This window comes from Leiobunum rupestre, chromosome 1 (genome assembly GCF_980474605.1).
Source record: "Leiobunum rupestre chromosome 1, qqLeiRupe1.1.hap1, whole genome shotgun sequence".
Classification (NCBI taxonomy): Eukaryota; Metazoa; Arthropoda; class Arachnida; order Opiliones; family Sclerosomatidae; genus Leiobunum; species Leiobunum rupestre.
Genome location: NC_143384.1, coordinates 42,031,046 through 42,047,867, shown reverse-complemented (window position 1 = coordinate 42,047,867; position 16,822 = coordinate 42,031,046). Strand labels below are relative to the sequence as shown.

General features: G+C 36.2%; 2 protein-coding genes across 3 annotated transcripts in view; both read left to right on the top strand.

Annotated features, from left to right (window-relative positions):
- The first annotated feature begins 71 nt into the window (after positions 1-71).
- LOC149962958 (uncharacterized) lies at positions 72-5,627 on the top strand. Of its 2 annotated transcripts, none has more exons than XM_090180279.1 (14): positions 72-223; positions 300-331; positions 404-497; positions 567-664; positions 740-827; positions 895-969; positions 1,037-1,118; positions 1,185-1,270; positions 1,926-1,964; positions 2,178-2,230; positions 2,295-2,394; positions 2,463-2,636; positions 2,888-3,211; positions 5,472-5,627. In XM_090180279.1, exons 1-14 carry the CDS (start codon positions 160-162, stop codon positions 5,585-5,587), a joined length of 1,425 nt encoding a protein of 474 aa, XP_090036405.1. In that variant the 5' UTR covers positions 72-159; the 3' UTR covers positions 5,588-5,627. The 2 variants fall into 2 exon arrangements, with proteins under 2 accessions (XP_090036405.1, XP_090036406.1); XM_090180280.1 differs by having other exon boundaries at positions 175-223; positions 300-341; positions 413-497.
- Positions 5,628-8,331: 2,704 nt separating this feature from the next.
- LOC149962955 (protein maelstrom homolog) overlaps positions 8,332-16,822 on the top strand; it is a 32,587-nt gene continuing 24,096 nt past the window's right edge. The window contains exon 1 of the mRNA XM_090180272.1: positions 8,332-9,847. Coding sequence (XP_090036398.1) covers positions 8,515-9,792 — 1,278 coding nt within the window. The 5' untranslated portion in view covers positions 8,332-8,514 and the 3' untranslated portion in view covers positions 9,793-9,847. The remainder of the gene's footprint in view (positions 9,848-16,822) is intronic.

Here is a 16,822-nt window from a genome sequence, read left to right as displayed (position 1 = left end):
TGTCACAGGAATGGTTACCGTAAAAAGTTCCATGATTCCATCTGGCGGTGGTAAAAAATATTAAATTTTTTTAAGGATTGGATATCGAAGTCGAGCGTTAGGGAACTGTAATTTTCTTTACAGAATTAAAATTATTGGGATCGTATTAATTTATTAACAATGGGAAGACGGTCAATTAGTACCACCAAAAGTGGTAAATTTATGAATCCAACCGATCAAGCCAGTAAGTTATTTTAGTTCTTTACTTTTTTGAGTTTTAAGCCTTGACTGTAACGTTTGGATTTGAAATTTTAAAATAGGAAAGGAGGCAAGAAAAAGGGAATTGAAAAAGGCTAGTACATGTTTTACCTATACAGTCTTTACAGTTTGTCATAACGATGTTACAATGTTAAATGTCATATAGAACAAAAAGCAACGGCAGATGGTCCGAGCCGCTGTTCTGAAAGGAAAGGATCCGAATCAACTTATTCAAGATTTAGAGAAGATTGATCAAATGGGTATAAATAAAATGATCTCATTAAGTTGTTAGATAATTACTTTGAATATTTTGTCACAAATTCCTCTAGAATTTAATGTAACTTGCCCTCCTCCGCTCAATGAGAAGGTATTAAAAGATAAGAGGAAGAAACTAAAGGACACATGGAATCGCGTTATGAGACTTTATGTAAGTAGCTACTAAATTTTAAGTAGTGTAGGCCATGTGCAATGCGTAAAAAATGGTTTTCTTTAAAAAAAAAAGTTTAAAGAAGATCACACGAGATGGGAAGAATTGAAGCGTATGGAACTTGAATATGAAAAACGAAGACAGCAGATGATTAGATTCTATGGTACTTTTTATTGAATATATAAAATAGATTTCTTCTAGAGTATTTCTAATTTCATTATTTTATGTAGAATCTGTTAAATTCGCTCAACAAGTTCAAGTTGATCAAATTCCACTTCCTGACGCTCCCATGGGAGATATCATTGGTATAATTTTCAAAACCTTTATCACTTTTTGTAAAATTATTGAAATTATGCTACGCTAAAATTTTAGCTCCTTCACAAATACCTTTACCTAGTGAAATGCCTGAAGAAACCAATATTCATTCAATTTTGAAGAGACCAGCTTTATATTCGTAATTATAACTTTGTTTTAAACATAATGATAAAAATGCCTTTATGTTGAATATTTTTCGTAATAGTGGTGTTCGTAAACCTCCCGGTGTGCCTTTAGGACCACCACCAGCTCTGTCAGATGATGAAGATGACGATATATACGCAACTCTAGGTAAATACAAATTTGATAATAAATATTTTTGTGGTTTTAAAGACTGAGAACAGAGCGAAATGCCACCCATCTTCTCATGCACTCAATTTTCTGACAATTGACAGCTCGGACAGCTTGAGTTACTGCATGAACTGCTCTGGATATTGTACATTTACATGTTTGATTTATATATTCTATTCAAGAACAGTCTGAGCTGTCAATCAAGCATTTCACATTGTCACTCCTCACAAAATAGAGAAGTGCAAGATTGTGTGCAAACTGCAAACTTGATAGAAACAAAAATGCATGGCTGCGTTCTGTAACTCAACGAAGTATCTGAAAAATTATTTTCGTTGAGATCTTGTTGAATGCTTTTTACGCTTGTTGTAAATTTGGTCAAATATTGTCTGTTGCGGCGTCTGCAGCTAGCATTACTCTGTGCTGCAACGTCATGTGACCGTTGAGCAACGGAAAAACCTGCTCTTACAGCTGATGACTTCGTTGCTCAGCGGACGGGCAACGAGACGTCAAAACCGGAAGTCCAAAAACCCATTCAGTAAAAAACCACTGTCTGTTGAGCTCAGCGCTGAGCTTTTTTAGAGTTACTGAACGCAGTATTAGTATTTATTTTTAAAGGTGTTTCCCAGCCTGAATCTTTTTTATATTTTCTATTTAGAGTCTGCTGTAGATGCAATGGACACAAGCGATGGAAAAGGTAAATGTTTATAATTTGTACATTTCAAACTCTTATTTTTTTGTATTCTAATGAAATCAAAAGCATTTTTATCTGTAACGGTAATCGCTTTGGCAAAGCAGTGTAAAAATAATTTTAGAAATAGATGAAATATTACTTTTTAAAATATTGTAATAGTAAAATATTTTTGAAACATTTGAGTAGCAGATGTTTTTAACTAGTTTAAATATTTAGCTAAAACTCGTCGTATACGTTTTGCGGATGAAGCAGAGAGTAAAAGTAAAGAGGTACGGAATTTTTTTCTAGTTTTGAGAAACTTAACATTAAACCAGTTGTATGTACTACATAAAGGATAAAGAGAAAGAAGAAAAAAGTGGTTCTCAGTCTGTCGCAACTGCGGATATTCCAGTTCCTCAATTACCTCCAGGCCCTCCACCTGGACTTCCTCCTTGTACGTTTGCTTTTCTGAGAGTTGCCGCTAATAATTACACCATTTCTAACTTTCCAAAAATATTTCAGGTCCTCCACCAGGTCCACCGCCGATGATGTTTAGGCCACCTCCTTTAAGAGCTGCTATTGGCCCACCCAGTATTGCGTTGCCCACAAGATCAGGACTACCTCCAGGCCCACCCCCTGGATTACCTCCTCGCGTCGGAATGCCACCAATTAGATTACCACCAGGACCTCCTCCTGGTAAGACTCATTTCAAATTTTGTAGTTTCTTGTAGAACTATTTGTTACTAAAACTATTGATCGTTTGGGGACCCCGACTACAAACTCTAGTAAGCTTTAATATATTAATTCACCCATGGTTCAGTGTTAACAGTTTTACAGGGAATTACTATTTTATTATTATAAAATAATTTGGTTGCGCAACTTTTAAAAAACCAGAGTGATGTTTTCATTTTTGAAATATGCTTTATCAAATATGCTTCAATTAACAGGAATGCCACCACCACGGTTGATGAGACCACATAATTTGGTGGTGACATCTAATGTCTCTCACATGATGCATCATCAAGTACAACAGAATGCTGGAAAATCTGCAAATCCAGGTTCAAATGTAGTCAGTGCCCCGCCAAATCTTATTCAAAACAGACTAAAAAATTCTACTATTTCTGGCATGGATGATGAGAAAAGATCTTCGATTATTGAAGCGAAACCCCAACTTCGAAGTCTTAGCGCTGAGTTAACCAAATTTATGCCCACAACCCTAAGGATAAAGAGGGAGGATAAGTTTAAGAAAGGAAGTACTAAGACTGGATTACGTGAGTTTTGATTTATTTATTTCTTAAATTGTTATTTTGTTTAGTATTTTAGATCAGTTTATTTTTGGAAGTGCTGTTACTTGGGTTAATGGTCTCAGAACGGTTTATTAATCCTAAATTATCATGCACATTAACAGTAAATGAAAAGAGACTTAAAACCGTTTTGTCTCTTTTCATTTAGTTTTTCACAATGTGCTTCTCTTCACTTCTAACATTAACAGTCATTGGCCTTAAAGCAATTGTCGGCTCTATCATTGCCACCTGTATTATGAAAAGGCCCCCGTTATTAGCAAGAGACAGAAGAAAAAGAGTCTGCCTCCGTGTGCCATGAAAATTTCCAACTTCTCCGTCATGCTGAAATGCATTTTTCGTGAATTCACCGGAATTCTTACTAGGGTCGTTAGTGTAGTGGGTACTACTTTTAAAAATAATTCGATTTGAATTTGAACAAAATGATTGGCTCGCTGGTATGGGGGGTAAGAGGCATCTTGGAGAAGTTGGAAGTTTTTAGGAAACCTATGGTAGAAGCTAGGGGAGGGCTCTCGAGGCAGACTCTTTTTCTTCCATGTCTCTTGTTATTAGAGATGGCCATGAATCTAAAATTCAAAATATCGAAACAATAACGTCTTCAGAGAACCATTGTAGAGTATTATATTTAGACCTCTTATACTCTATTTAGTGGAATTTGATCTAAATTATATATCCCATATAAAATATATGGTTTAAAATTACTGTAATTTATGTTATTGATCAATTTAAAAATGAGCGAATTAATGCAAGGGGTACCTTTAAGTACCTGCCCTTTTTTTATTTCAACATCTTCACATCTAGCCGACACTTGCTTTAAAAGGCCAATTAGATAAGAAATTTCAAAATCATAAAATCAGCTAGCAACTTTTAATTACATTAATTTATGTGGCTGGGTTACGATGCATAGGAGGGTGGTGGCAAGAGCTCTTCATTAGTTTAAATTTTGATCAGAAGCGTCAGCACTTGCTGGATGAGTTCAAATTTCATTGGTGACAGTGGTGTAGCAACATACGCCCTTCCATCAATCCTCTAACCATAATTCTAGCTATGCCACTGATTGAAAAATATATTAAGTGGAGTGAAATTTTTTTTTAGGCCTTTAAGAAATTAAGAAACTGATTCTAGCAAAATACAAATCAAAAATTGCAAAAATTATTCAGCTCTGAACAGTGGCGTAGCTGATGGTTCGCAGGGCCCGCGGCGCGGGGGAGGGGCGCTAACCATTAAAAAAAAAAATTAAAAAAGGGGGCCTCATAGAGATTTTTGCTAGGGGGGGCTCTGAATTCTCAGCTACGCCAATGGCTCTGAATTTTTATTTAATGGCCATTAAGAATTAAAAAACTGTTAAGAATAAAAAATAAAAACATTTCGAATTTTTTAGAACAATTTTCATAATGATCTTCTCGCGTTTTTCGCTTCGTGGCTATATGTAAATTCAAAAGGTTAATTGCCATTGGTCCTTTAATATAAAGTTACGAGATCACCTTATTTTTCGGAGTTTCCTCTCCTTACTTTCGCCACGCTGCGGACGGCTTACTGGCTATGGACTAAGCAATCCATAGAAGGACTCACTAATATAATGGGAAAATCCTGAACTTATATAATTGAAATACCCTGAAACTTTGAAGCAAAGTGGTATTAAGACCTAGGCTATTATAGAATGCTTATGTTCTTTAGAGAAGACCTCAACAATGAGTAGTCCTAAAAGGAGGTTCTTTTATTTATCTGGCTATCTTTTTTTTAGTAGCCTCTTAATAGCCCTAGTAAATTAAAATTAGCTTTTTATTATACTTGAGAAGCTAATATACTGCCGGATTCAAACAAAACGTCTCCCTAGTATATGAAAATCCATCATTTTACGAGCTTCTCGTGTCAGTTTTTACGTGGTGCTATGTAAACTAAAAAGGCTAATTCAGCAGTTAAAGGGAATATAACCCGCAAAGCAATCTTTATGGAAGACCCCTTCAATTTTTCAAATATGCCTGTACAGTGGCGCCAAACTTTTTAAAGCCAAAGGCAAGAGCGGCCAGAGCTGCAAACGTTGGTGTTCCACACCAAATACCTGAGGTTATATTCCCTTTAAGTAAACTTTTTGAGTTGACTGCTAGGGGCTGGAACTGTTAACCTAGTAGAAGTTGCACATGATAAAACTAGCAGACATTTTATTTCAGTGTTGTTAGACTAGTTGAAAGTTTTTCTAAAACTATATAATTTTTAAAAAAATTTGTAGTAAGTGAGACTAAAGATCCACTGTCCTCATCCGCTCGGAATTCTGCTGCTGTATCTGCTCCAACGAAAGATGACACATATGAGCAGTTCATGAAGGAAATGCAAGGGCTTATTTAATTGCACTAATTGTAATTTCATTGTAAAAATAAATTCATCTGTAAGTACTTTCAATGATTTTCTTTCAATTAAAACCTACAAACATAGTGGCTACTTAAATTCGATATTTCAGTTACGAGCCGAAATGGTTGAGAAGACCATGGTAGAAACAAGAAAAGAGATAAATTTATTATACTCCGAAACTTGGCGCCATTTATCCATCATAAGAAGTAGGAAAACTCCAAAGTTGTGTAGAGGGGTAGAATAGGAAAGCAGCCTGTAACTGAATTCGCTCCCCCAAACATTTTTCTCGAAAACCTGTGCCAGGCCACTTGCATTGCCCTTAAATGTTGCGACTATTTTAGTTGCTCGGAATCATAGTTTGCAAGTATGATCATACCCTTTAAAGAAATTCAAATCGGCGCAATTGAAAGGTGTGTTTGACATTTATCATACCAAAAATAACATAAAACTCCGTACTCTAGATTCGAATTCTGAGAACTTTCTGATTGATAGTTTGGTAACGAAGCGTTTACCCACTTCCAGCTCGTGACCTCCGAAAATCGACTTCCATTGGTCGCTGTATTATACTATCACGGCCAACTTTGATGACGCGTTGTTCAAAGCTGGCCGTGGTCATCTATAGTGGGTTACAATAGGTGGTTTCTTTTCGCCTGTTCTCGTACTAAAAGTTAGAGGCGTATAAAACGTTTTAGGGTAAAAAGAGTAAACTTTTTGTAAAAGTGTACTCTTTTTACCTTAAAACGTTTTCTTCTCCTGTTCCGGGGATGAGAATAACTCTTTTTACTCCTTCTGAAAAGGAGGTGTTAAGGGAGTAAATAGGTTTTTGTCGTCTGCTAGCCAGAATTTATCTGCTAAAAAGGCACAGGCAGCCATTTTGGAAAAACGTTGTTACTCCAACTCAGACTATTCGCCACCACAGAATCGGAGTAAAATGACGTCATAGCCTTAATTTTTGTAATCCCGGAACAAGCGAAATGAAACCACCTATTGTTAACTATGGAGCCAATTTTTTCGGAGTTCCGGCAGGAAGTGGGTAAACGCTACTGACTACGTGCGAGGCAGTTAATTCGAATCTAGGGTAGGAAGTTTATATTATCTTTGATCCTACCCCCTCTCCTCTCTCGGGCTGGAGGGGGGAGTAGGACGAGGTGTCAGCGGATCGTTTCCACAACAACCATTATCCGTAATAAAAACAAGAATTATTTGAGGTAGCAAGAATTTGGGAAGGCAGGATTCTATATTCATACTCGCAGCGTAATTTCGTCGCCTTTAGATTTTTCTTGGTAATTTTTCGCACAGACGATCGCCATCTATATGTTACGTTTTGTGATCAAAAGCATATTTTCTTTAACAAAAATGCAAACGAACTTCGAAACTGGTTCTAGTAAGTATGGGAGAATCATTGAGTTGGGAAAAAATAGAGGTACAACTAAATCTGGCTAGCGTGGGACCAATTTCGTTCAATAAAGGAGACTTTATCCACTTTATCGATCTACCGTGGCGGCATCTGTCTCTAGTGGTGGCAACTATATTGCAATTGAATTTTTTCGCGAATCTGATGCGAAATTGAAATGTATGATTACTCGTAACACACAAACCTTTGAAGTTGCTTAAAAATAATTTTATTCTGTCAACACGATCCTTTTTAACTCAAGTTACGGTGAGTTAGCTAATAATTATTTATTTTTATCCATATAACTTTACAAAATATAGATGGCGCTACCGCATAATTATAAAGATGAATTTCGTACAGTCTTATCAGAACAAGTCCGCGTAACCATGGCAACCGAAATAGTAATTGTAATTCTAGCAGTATAATTCCCAATTCAATGGCGAGGATGGTAACGGAGGCTAAATGCTATAGAGTGTTGTCGTCTGATACGATTTTGAAAACTTGGAACGTCACAGCTGTAGTGTTAATAGTGGCCGCCATGACAGTTACCGTTTTTTATCAATAGGCAAATTACAATGGTGACGTCGCAGGGTTTCAGACGACAACACTCTATAGGCTTCGTGCATATTTAAAGTTTTAAAAATCGCTAAATTTTAAGTATCGCCGTCTGCTCGTTAAAATTTTTATCTGCACAACAGCTGAAAGTTTCCACCTAAAAACATAGAAATTGAAAAGTCGTCTGCTATTTCTTCACATAATTAGTTGACTGATATTGAGGCAGATAACACTATATTTCCTATGTTCGAAGCCTATACACCCATATTTTTAGTTACCGCAAGGCATTCTTGAATAAATATATTATTGTTATTATAGAGTAGTGTGTGTCTACAAATTTTATTGGTAGTAAGTCGGGCACTTAAAGTTCTGAAAAGATGCATGGACCAAAAATCGTAGAACAGCTCAGTTAAGTGGGTAAATCATGACGAATTTTTTTCCAATTCTGATAAAATTTGTTTCGCTGCGTAGCGATATTTAAAAGGAATTCTTTAATTGCTTCTTGATTTGACTTGAAAAGTACAGGCGGAAACATTCTGATATAGTCCATGCATACTGTGGCCCAAAACTATTGTGTAGTGACTAGTGAGTCCCCTCACGGCCAACTTTGATCTCGCGCTATAGCGGCCAACCCATCCGTTGAAGTTTTTATGTTAAACGACGAGCAAAAGGTATCTGTATGAGTTAAGCGCCCCTAGCGGAATATTACTTGCTCACAGAATTTCGGCGAATGGGTTGGCCGCTATAGCGCGTAATCAAAGTTGGCCGTGATCCCCTTAACAGAAAGTGACAGAAACTGATTGTAAGATGGCAACCATGTTTCCAGTTGTAACTAGAACTGCGACCAACGTCCAAATTTTGTTTTTGTTTATCCATTTTTGTTGTCTTTTTCATTTCTTTGTTCGTTATCGGGGAGATTTAACGTGTAGCCTTTATTTTTAAAAGCGTGAAATAGCTACTGTTAGAAATCTTAGTAATGCCGAAGAAAACACCCAAAAATGCTTTATACTTTTTCATGAAAGATGTTCAAGAAGAATTTCTTGAAAGTGGGAAAACCTTATCCATGCGAGCTGTCGCTCCCATTGCTATTCCGAGGTATAAAGAATTGTCTAGAGAGGAGAAGTTGTTTTACCAGAGAATGGAGGAAGATTATAAGAAGGTTAGGAAGGAATTAAACGTAGGTAGATACAGCTCTGACGGTATTCCACTGACTACACTCCTTGCCCAAGAAGAGGAAAAGCAGCAAATGGAAAAAATTATGATTAAGAAAGTTGAAAGTTTTGTGTATGATAATGCTAGCCAGATATTGGATACTTCAATCTACGTAATTACCTTTAATGTTTTAGTCGCTACAAGAGAAGATGATTTTCTTCCAAATGAACTTGCGATTGTGGAATATTCATTGAAAAAAGGTATGAAAGCGTCGTACCACGTTTTAATCAACCCAGGAAAAATTCCAATGGGGTACTTGGCTGATGCCAAAAAACATAGTGAAGAATCTCACATGATACCGATCTTTGAAAACGAGTTGGATGGTGAGATTGTCGAAAGCAACTATGGAAAGATACTGAAAAATATTTTATCTTTTACCAATGCGAGAGTGCGAGAAACCATAATTTTTACTCATGAAAGCCATATTGAGCAGACAAAGGGTTGTTTTAAGTGGCTGATAGCGAATGCAGAGGAACAAGGGAATAGCGAAAGGTTCAGCCAAAGCAACATTGTCTTTGCCGATATCGCCCAACTTGTAATTCATTTGCACAATCTGATTGGTTCACCATTACCTACACGTACAGCCGCAGATGACATTTTGCAACAAAATATGTTTGATTTTGCCATTAACACCCGTTGCTCATTTCACGAAGATCTTGACAGTCGCTACTGCGCATTGGGCTTTGCCAGAAAAATGTGTTTCATTCTGTCCGACGCTTTTGTCCAGCTATATCAACTGGAACTAACAAAGGCTCATTTGCCGCAAAGAGATAGTGGCATAGAGGCGGAAAAGCTGCAATCAAATCCCAATGCTCCAAATTTATGCCCAACATCAGTATCCCAAGAAGAGGCCTGTGAAATTGGAAACGAAGAAGAAGACGAATTATCTGACCCTGAAGAGCAGGTTGCCGCAGCAAACGCAGATGTAAGAGATAACCAAGATCTTACACTTCCAACTTGGGTTCTCCTTGATCAAATTGATGGTGGCTCTCGAGTTGTGGGATATGGGCGTGGCAGAGGTATCATTCCTAATTTTATTTAGGGACGTGTTTTGTTATACATTCCTAGCCAAGATAGCTTGGTACTTTTGTAAAAAGGTTTTACAAAAATATTGTTTCTGTTTTATGCAAATAATATGTTTCAAATCAGTAATAATTTTTATTTTTTAAGTGTCATGAGTACACTTGGTACAGTTTGAATTTATTAAAACTTGCTATAACAAAATTTGCTGCGTTATTAATCAACCAAGGAAATCGCCAAGAAGTTATATCTCTGGGAGCCAGGACCTGTAAGTCACTGTTTATATAGTGCTTGTTAATATAATGGAAATTTTTCACCTTTACAGCAGCTAGGAGCGGCAAACACAAGGAGAACGCAGCTAGCCTTAAAACACGCTAACGCAGTGTTGTGTACAAATTTCATTGGACGAGCCTTTTCGCTGAGCGTTTTACGGGCGGGGGGAAGACCATTTCAGAATTTTCCCCTTCCGACGGCATCAGGCATTAAAGTGTCTAACCAATGAAAACTGTACACAAGAAAATGCAAGACTTTTGACGGGTAGCGTTCCCCTTGTGTGGGGTGCCGTTTTTGTTGCTCCTAGACGGCAGCAACAATCATTCCCTTTTAACCAGTGATGCACAAAAAAATTTCTATCTATCTTTTTCGTATATTTTTACATAGATGGCAGCAGCTATACTATACTTTCAATTTTTTCCCTCTGAAATTTCTGTAAATATCATTTTATTTTTGATATTTTTGAGCATAGATGGCGACAAAATCATTCACAATCTTTCATTTTATTCAGTTTTGGCCCTTTGATTTTTTCACGATCTTTCAAATTTCTTTAAGATATGAGAGTTTCAATTATTTTCAATTCTTTTTTGCCCTTGCCTGAAAAATTTCAGAAGAAATCTTTAAAGATTTAGATAAGTATCATTTCAAACACTTCTTTAGTTTTCATTATTTTGAAAAGTATATTTAAAAATATTTCAAGTACGTTTCACGAGAAAGTAGAATCATATTTTTTCATATCAAAAGTTCGAAGTATTAAAATGAATATTACAATTTTTATCTTTTGATTATTAATTCAATAGTAAACCCTCCAATATTTGATTTTGATTTTATGGATTAGAATCGATCTTAATTTTCGTATTTTCAAAAACTAAATTATGGAAAATAAATAAAGATATTGCATCGCCACAGCCCACGCTGCCAGTTTGCAACACACGTGACACTCTAACTGCGTGGGAGTTGGGACGGTGGGAAAAATAACTTTTGGAAGTTTTGGTTTTAGTTTTGAAATCGCCTTTCAGGCTACGCGGCGCAGCTTTTTATCGCTAGAATCAGTCTTTGCTTTCCTTCCTCTGTCTGCCTAGGGATAGAGGGAATTATCCCCCCCCCCCGTTAAAAAACAGCCAGAAAAACGGCGCGACCTTTGACCGCTCCTCTCCCTTCTATCACTTAACATTGTTTCGGGTTTGCCTATATTTCGGTATCACGTGAGATACGTTCGCCGCTCAAATAGTGTATATCGGCATATCTAGATGGCGCTAAAATATTTCCTCTCAAATACAAACAAAATTGAAGAGAAACCAGAAAAAATCTATCGTGTAATTTCTAATACAAAAAATGGAAGCACTAGCTCTATTCCGCCCTTTTTTTTCGCTAGGCTAGGTAAGAGAAGAATCTTTTCAAATATAGTTCGCTCCCGAATTTATTTCTTCAAAATTCTATCGCGATCATTTTGCAATGTAGAAGATCATATCAAAATCGTATATTTTAATTTTAATTTTTTGGATAAAGTATCATCTCGTATCCTAAAAGTATCCAAAGATACGAGCGCGCCCATCACTGCTTTTAACCAGGTAGCTTTTTTTGACATATTAAAGCTTACGTAAAACACGACGTTCTTTTCACAGGTGAAAAGTTCCCATTATTTCAACAAGCACTATATAAACACAAAACAGTACCTTGTGGGTCCTGGCTGTCGGAAATAATACTAGGTGATTTCCTTGGAGGATGATTTATTTAAGCGCCTATTATACACTCTTTTTCGCGCCTTTATTTGACCCCTCTTACTTTCCTCCCGATCGTCGGCCATTGCCTCTGCCGTCAGCGGGGAGTCTAGCATCCACTCTTTGGGTAGCTGTAATGGAGGATGGGGCTGAAAGGGGTTAGAGGTTATTTTATTGCCGTACTAGTACACTCTTTTGTAACAGAGCGGCTCCCTAGGGAGCGCAGCAAAATTAAAATGAAATAAGATAAAATACATAACAATACAATACAGCTGGTAAAACCAAACATGGACGCGCCCAGGAAAATACCGCGAAAAAGAGTGTATAGAAATCTGAGAAATAACTAGAACGCTCATTCGAATGGCGGGAAGCGCGCAGATTAGAAGCAATTGACCGTTCGTTTTGTTTGGCGGATGACGAAAGTATCGCCATCTCTGTCGTTCCTTGGAAGTTCATTTTCTTTAATGTTCAGGCCTTCTTTATATATGTAGGCACCCATATAAATAATTAGAAAAGCATTACTGATTCATAGATGTTCAAAAAATTTAGCTGTCAGCATCAAGCAGTGGCGGCGGAAGCTTTTTAATGGGGGGGGGGGGGTACAAACTTAGAGCAACGGCGTATTTAAGGGGTCATTTACCCCAAAAAGTTTCGAGGGGATGCTATATGTACCATCGTTAACGTTCATATGTGTAATGAATGTTAATATACAGGATGTCTTCATTTGATCGGCCCAGGCATTTTTCTCAAACACTATACCTTCTAGAAATGTGAAATTTTCATTATGTACTCTCTCGGTGGAGATCGTTGTTATTTGTGAATTTCAGAAAAATCGTGAAATTTTTCACGGTTTAGAATTTGTAGTTTTTGAACGCTAGGTGGTAGACGAAAAATTTCAATGAGTAAGTTGTAGAGCATACTCTAAAACCTTTAATGGAGTTGGTATGGTCAAAATCGTACATTTTGTCACTGAAATAATAGGTCAGGAAAAATAACAAGTTGGTACTACCTAGAGTTCTTAAATTACCGTAATTTAGGAAATCAGTAAATTACGCGGTGATTTACAGCGTAATTTACCGTGTTGCGGTAAATTACCGTAATTTTATTTTTTTTACGATTAAAACAAGGAATACAAAGAAGAAACGCTTTTATTGGGTAAACAAATCGCATTTACCGGGCTTTACCGTTTGTTGCTCAAAATATTTCTGAATAACTACTGTAGGTCTACTTTCTCTCTTTTACCCATTTTTACCAAATAAAACTTTATAGAAAGAATACTATATTCTTTCGCTAGACTACTTCGAAGCAACGCTAAACTAACTCAGATGTTCGGAATAACCAAGTGAAAATAAAACTAACATTTTAGCAGAAGACAGATGAATCATGAATGTGATTTTTCTTAAACAGGGCTAGACATAAGTAATTAAGTATTCTTCCTATTAAACGTATCAAACTATTCTAACACGGCCTTCGACTTCTTGGAAATTCGCTACCAAAACGAATCTAGGTGGCGCATCGGTGCCTAGCTCTTAGAGCTAGTGCGTTACGCCTACGATCTAGTGTTTGCTGGAGTGAAATTACTTTATTAAACGATGCAAAAATACACTTAAACGCGAATAACGTTAGGTTTTGAGTTTTGTAATCTTGTGCGACGTATTTTACGTACATTTTAGACCGAAAGATCAAAGAAATTGAGAAACAGTGAATCACGAATACGATGGTAATTTACCACAGTAAATTACCCTGATATTTACCAGGGTAATTACCATTTTCGTAATTTACCTGAGAAAATGGTAAATTACTGTTACCAGGGTAATTTACCGCGTAAATTACCAGGGTAAATTACCGATTCGAACACGGGTCTGCGGCGTGGAGAGATTTACTCTAACACCTCAGCCACCGACGCTTGTTAAGCTTCGGTGTTTTTCAAAAACAGCTAAGCGATAGGCCTAGTCCTTTACGCTGTTATAAAGTTATTGACGTCAATTTTTTTCCTACAACATTTTACACTTTTGTAAATTTTTTTTCAACAACATTTTACGCTTTTGTGAATTATATTGAATTTAAAATTAATTATTTTTATGTAAAATGCGATCGGTAGCAGAAATCGATCCCGGGTCACTTAGTTTTATTTACTGCGTAAAAATAACTATATTTCTGATTTATTTTAATTTGTTTAATCTCTTTATTTTCTGGTTGAGATAACGAGTGTTTTTATTTACTTTTATTTGGTATTATTGGTGTTGGTAGGTTTTTTCACGTCCATAGTACGCTGTTATCTATTATTTTTTAAGAGTAATAACTTTTTGGTATTGTCAAGGTTTGTGAGAATTTTTCTAGGAACCTTTAAGTTGTCGGCATGTACGTCGTTGTCTAATGTTTGATTAACTTAGTCACATTCGGAATTTATTTAACGAATTCTTTTAACGGCTTAAAATGTGTGATATAATTATATTAATCGGGTGATACCGGTTTGACGTGTCTTCAATATTTAGACAAGTCGCTTTTTCGTGCTTTGTAGGGTGTGTTCGTTTCTTGCTATTAGAATTGTATGTATGCTATTAGTGTGGGTGTTTGGATTGACTTTTGCTTAAATTGTAAGTTAATTTGTTGATTGTGTTGTTTATTTTTTCTATTGGTTACCTTTGTTTTGAAGCCTAATTGATTAAGTTAGTATTATATATTTGAATATTAAAAATTGCGGTAGTATCGAGCGGGGTTCGAACTCGACTCCTTCCGCATGAAAGACAGGCGTTAAACCACGGAACCGACGACGCTCCTTCCACTGTGCAGTTATTCAGTTACTTAGATGTCACGAATTTAAGTTTTACGTTACGCGATTTCAAAGTATAATAGCGTTAGTTGCTCTCGAAATATTTTATTAAATATTTTAAATTAAACTCGCTTGTTTCGTCTGAGTCATTTAATCCGTCGCAGGAGGTTTACAATTCCACCGAGGAGAGGTTATATTTGGGGCTTGACCCACTTGTTGGTTTATATTTTTAACGGAATCGGGCATATTTTAATTAAACGGTAGTTTATCGAAATTTTGTTAAAATAATTTTCCCTAAGGCCGCGCAATAAATTTACGAGAATAATTTCCCGTCGCCGTTATATCGAAAATTTATTTGATTCGGGATTGCCAGAACTGTAATGTTGGGGGCGAGTGATTAGAAAATAAAATGGCAACCAGAATTATACAAAATTATAAATGTTTATTTTTATTCAGAACAGTCTATGGAACGTTCTAGATTTAACTTTCATCAATAACCCAACAATATATATCCCTTCTACGTAATTGTACAGAACTGGTACTCAAGTGTCTAAGACGAGATTTGTCTTAGTTCATCGTAATTGAAAAATAAACCAAAACACACTTACACTTAAGTAAATATCATAAATTATACTGAGTAATTTTAACTAAATTGAAACTACCTAACTATAAACTCTGTCTTAATTAACAGCTGAGAGCTGTTCGCTACTAATTACTTCCAATCTACTTAATTAGCCTCCCAGGTTGAGTTGATAATTTCAAGGGTATAATTAGGTTATTCCAATTCAAAAAATAAAAACAATCAAGTTTATCTTACAGCTGACTTGAGTTAGTTAACAATTACTTTGACACTTTCAGTCTTAAACACGCACTGTTCATACACACTTAAGTCCATTCACTCACGTTCCAAACGCGAAACACAATTTAACTCTTTTTCTTGACCGAAGACCGAACATACTAATTAAAACCGGAAAGTTACCTCAAAATTTTGGACTGACACCAGGACCCCGTCCTGTAGTAGTTCGTCTGACAGCCAAGAACTAAGAAAGACTAAATCTTCTATATTGACGGCAACGGCCTTATATACGTTTATTTTGTGTTTATTTTTGGCCCGTCGAGATTTGACTAAAGTTCGAAAAATTGAAGAGATTATATTTTTTACCCGGTTTGATTGATAGTTCTCCACACGGTGGCGCTATATTATTACTTTGATATAGTTTCCGCGGGAGTTTTGAATAATTATCTTTTTTCTAAGCGTTATTAAAAGGTAACAATGAACTACTTTTTGTGTTTTAACGAAATTTTGTTAAGAATTTAACAAAAATTTAAAACAAAACCAAAAACCGTACCAAAGAATAAACAAACAAAGTTCAATAAACAATATATACAGATATTGTATTCATCCGTTTAGTAAAAAAAACCGCCTTATCATAATTGTTCCTTTACTTTAATATTTTCCCTAAGGAAGTCAATGGCTCGGCGGTGAACTATCCACATTGTTACAATGCGACCCGAGTTCAATTCCTGATCACGATTAAATTTTACATTAAAATACTGAAATATTTAATTAAATATAAGATTAATATAATCTATAAATATTTAATTAAATATAAGATTAATATAATTTATAAATATTTAATTAAATATAAGATTAATATAATCTATAAATATTAATTTAATTTATAAATATTTAAAACGATGTAGAATAAATTATAGTACCTAACGTTATAACTTTGTAAAGGACATTCGCCAAAGCTGTTTTTTAGAAAAACACCGAAGCTTAACAAGCGTCGGTGGCTGAGTGGTTAGAGTACATCTCTTGCACGAGGCAGACCCGGATTCGATTCCCGGCCGGCGCAAAAAAATCGCAAATTGATATTAAGACGAATACCGTGTACAATTGGTGGAAACCCTGCCATTGGGCGTTGAGAGGTTGCATAACACTCAGCACTCGGTCCGTCCCAAAGTCATTAAGAAGAAGTTGGAGAGAAAACACCTATACAAACACAACAGACTCAACATCCACAACCATCATAGCACAAACGCAACAAACTCAACACCCACAACTGTCATGAAACGAACTCAACATTCACAACCTACACATAAACATTACAATAATGAAAACTGTCGCGACGGTGAGCGTTGACGAAAAAGACCAACGAAACCGTACCCCATCGCAAATCAATCCGATAACGCTCACCGTCACACGGTGGTTTTGCCAACCCTTCAAGAAACTGCGAACGCAGTTTTTACCCTTTGCCCCGAAAATGCGAACGCTTTCGCAG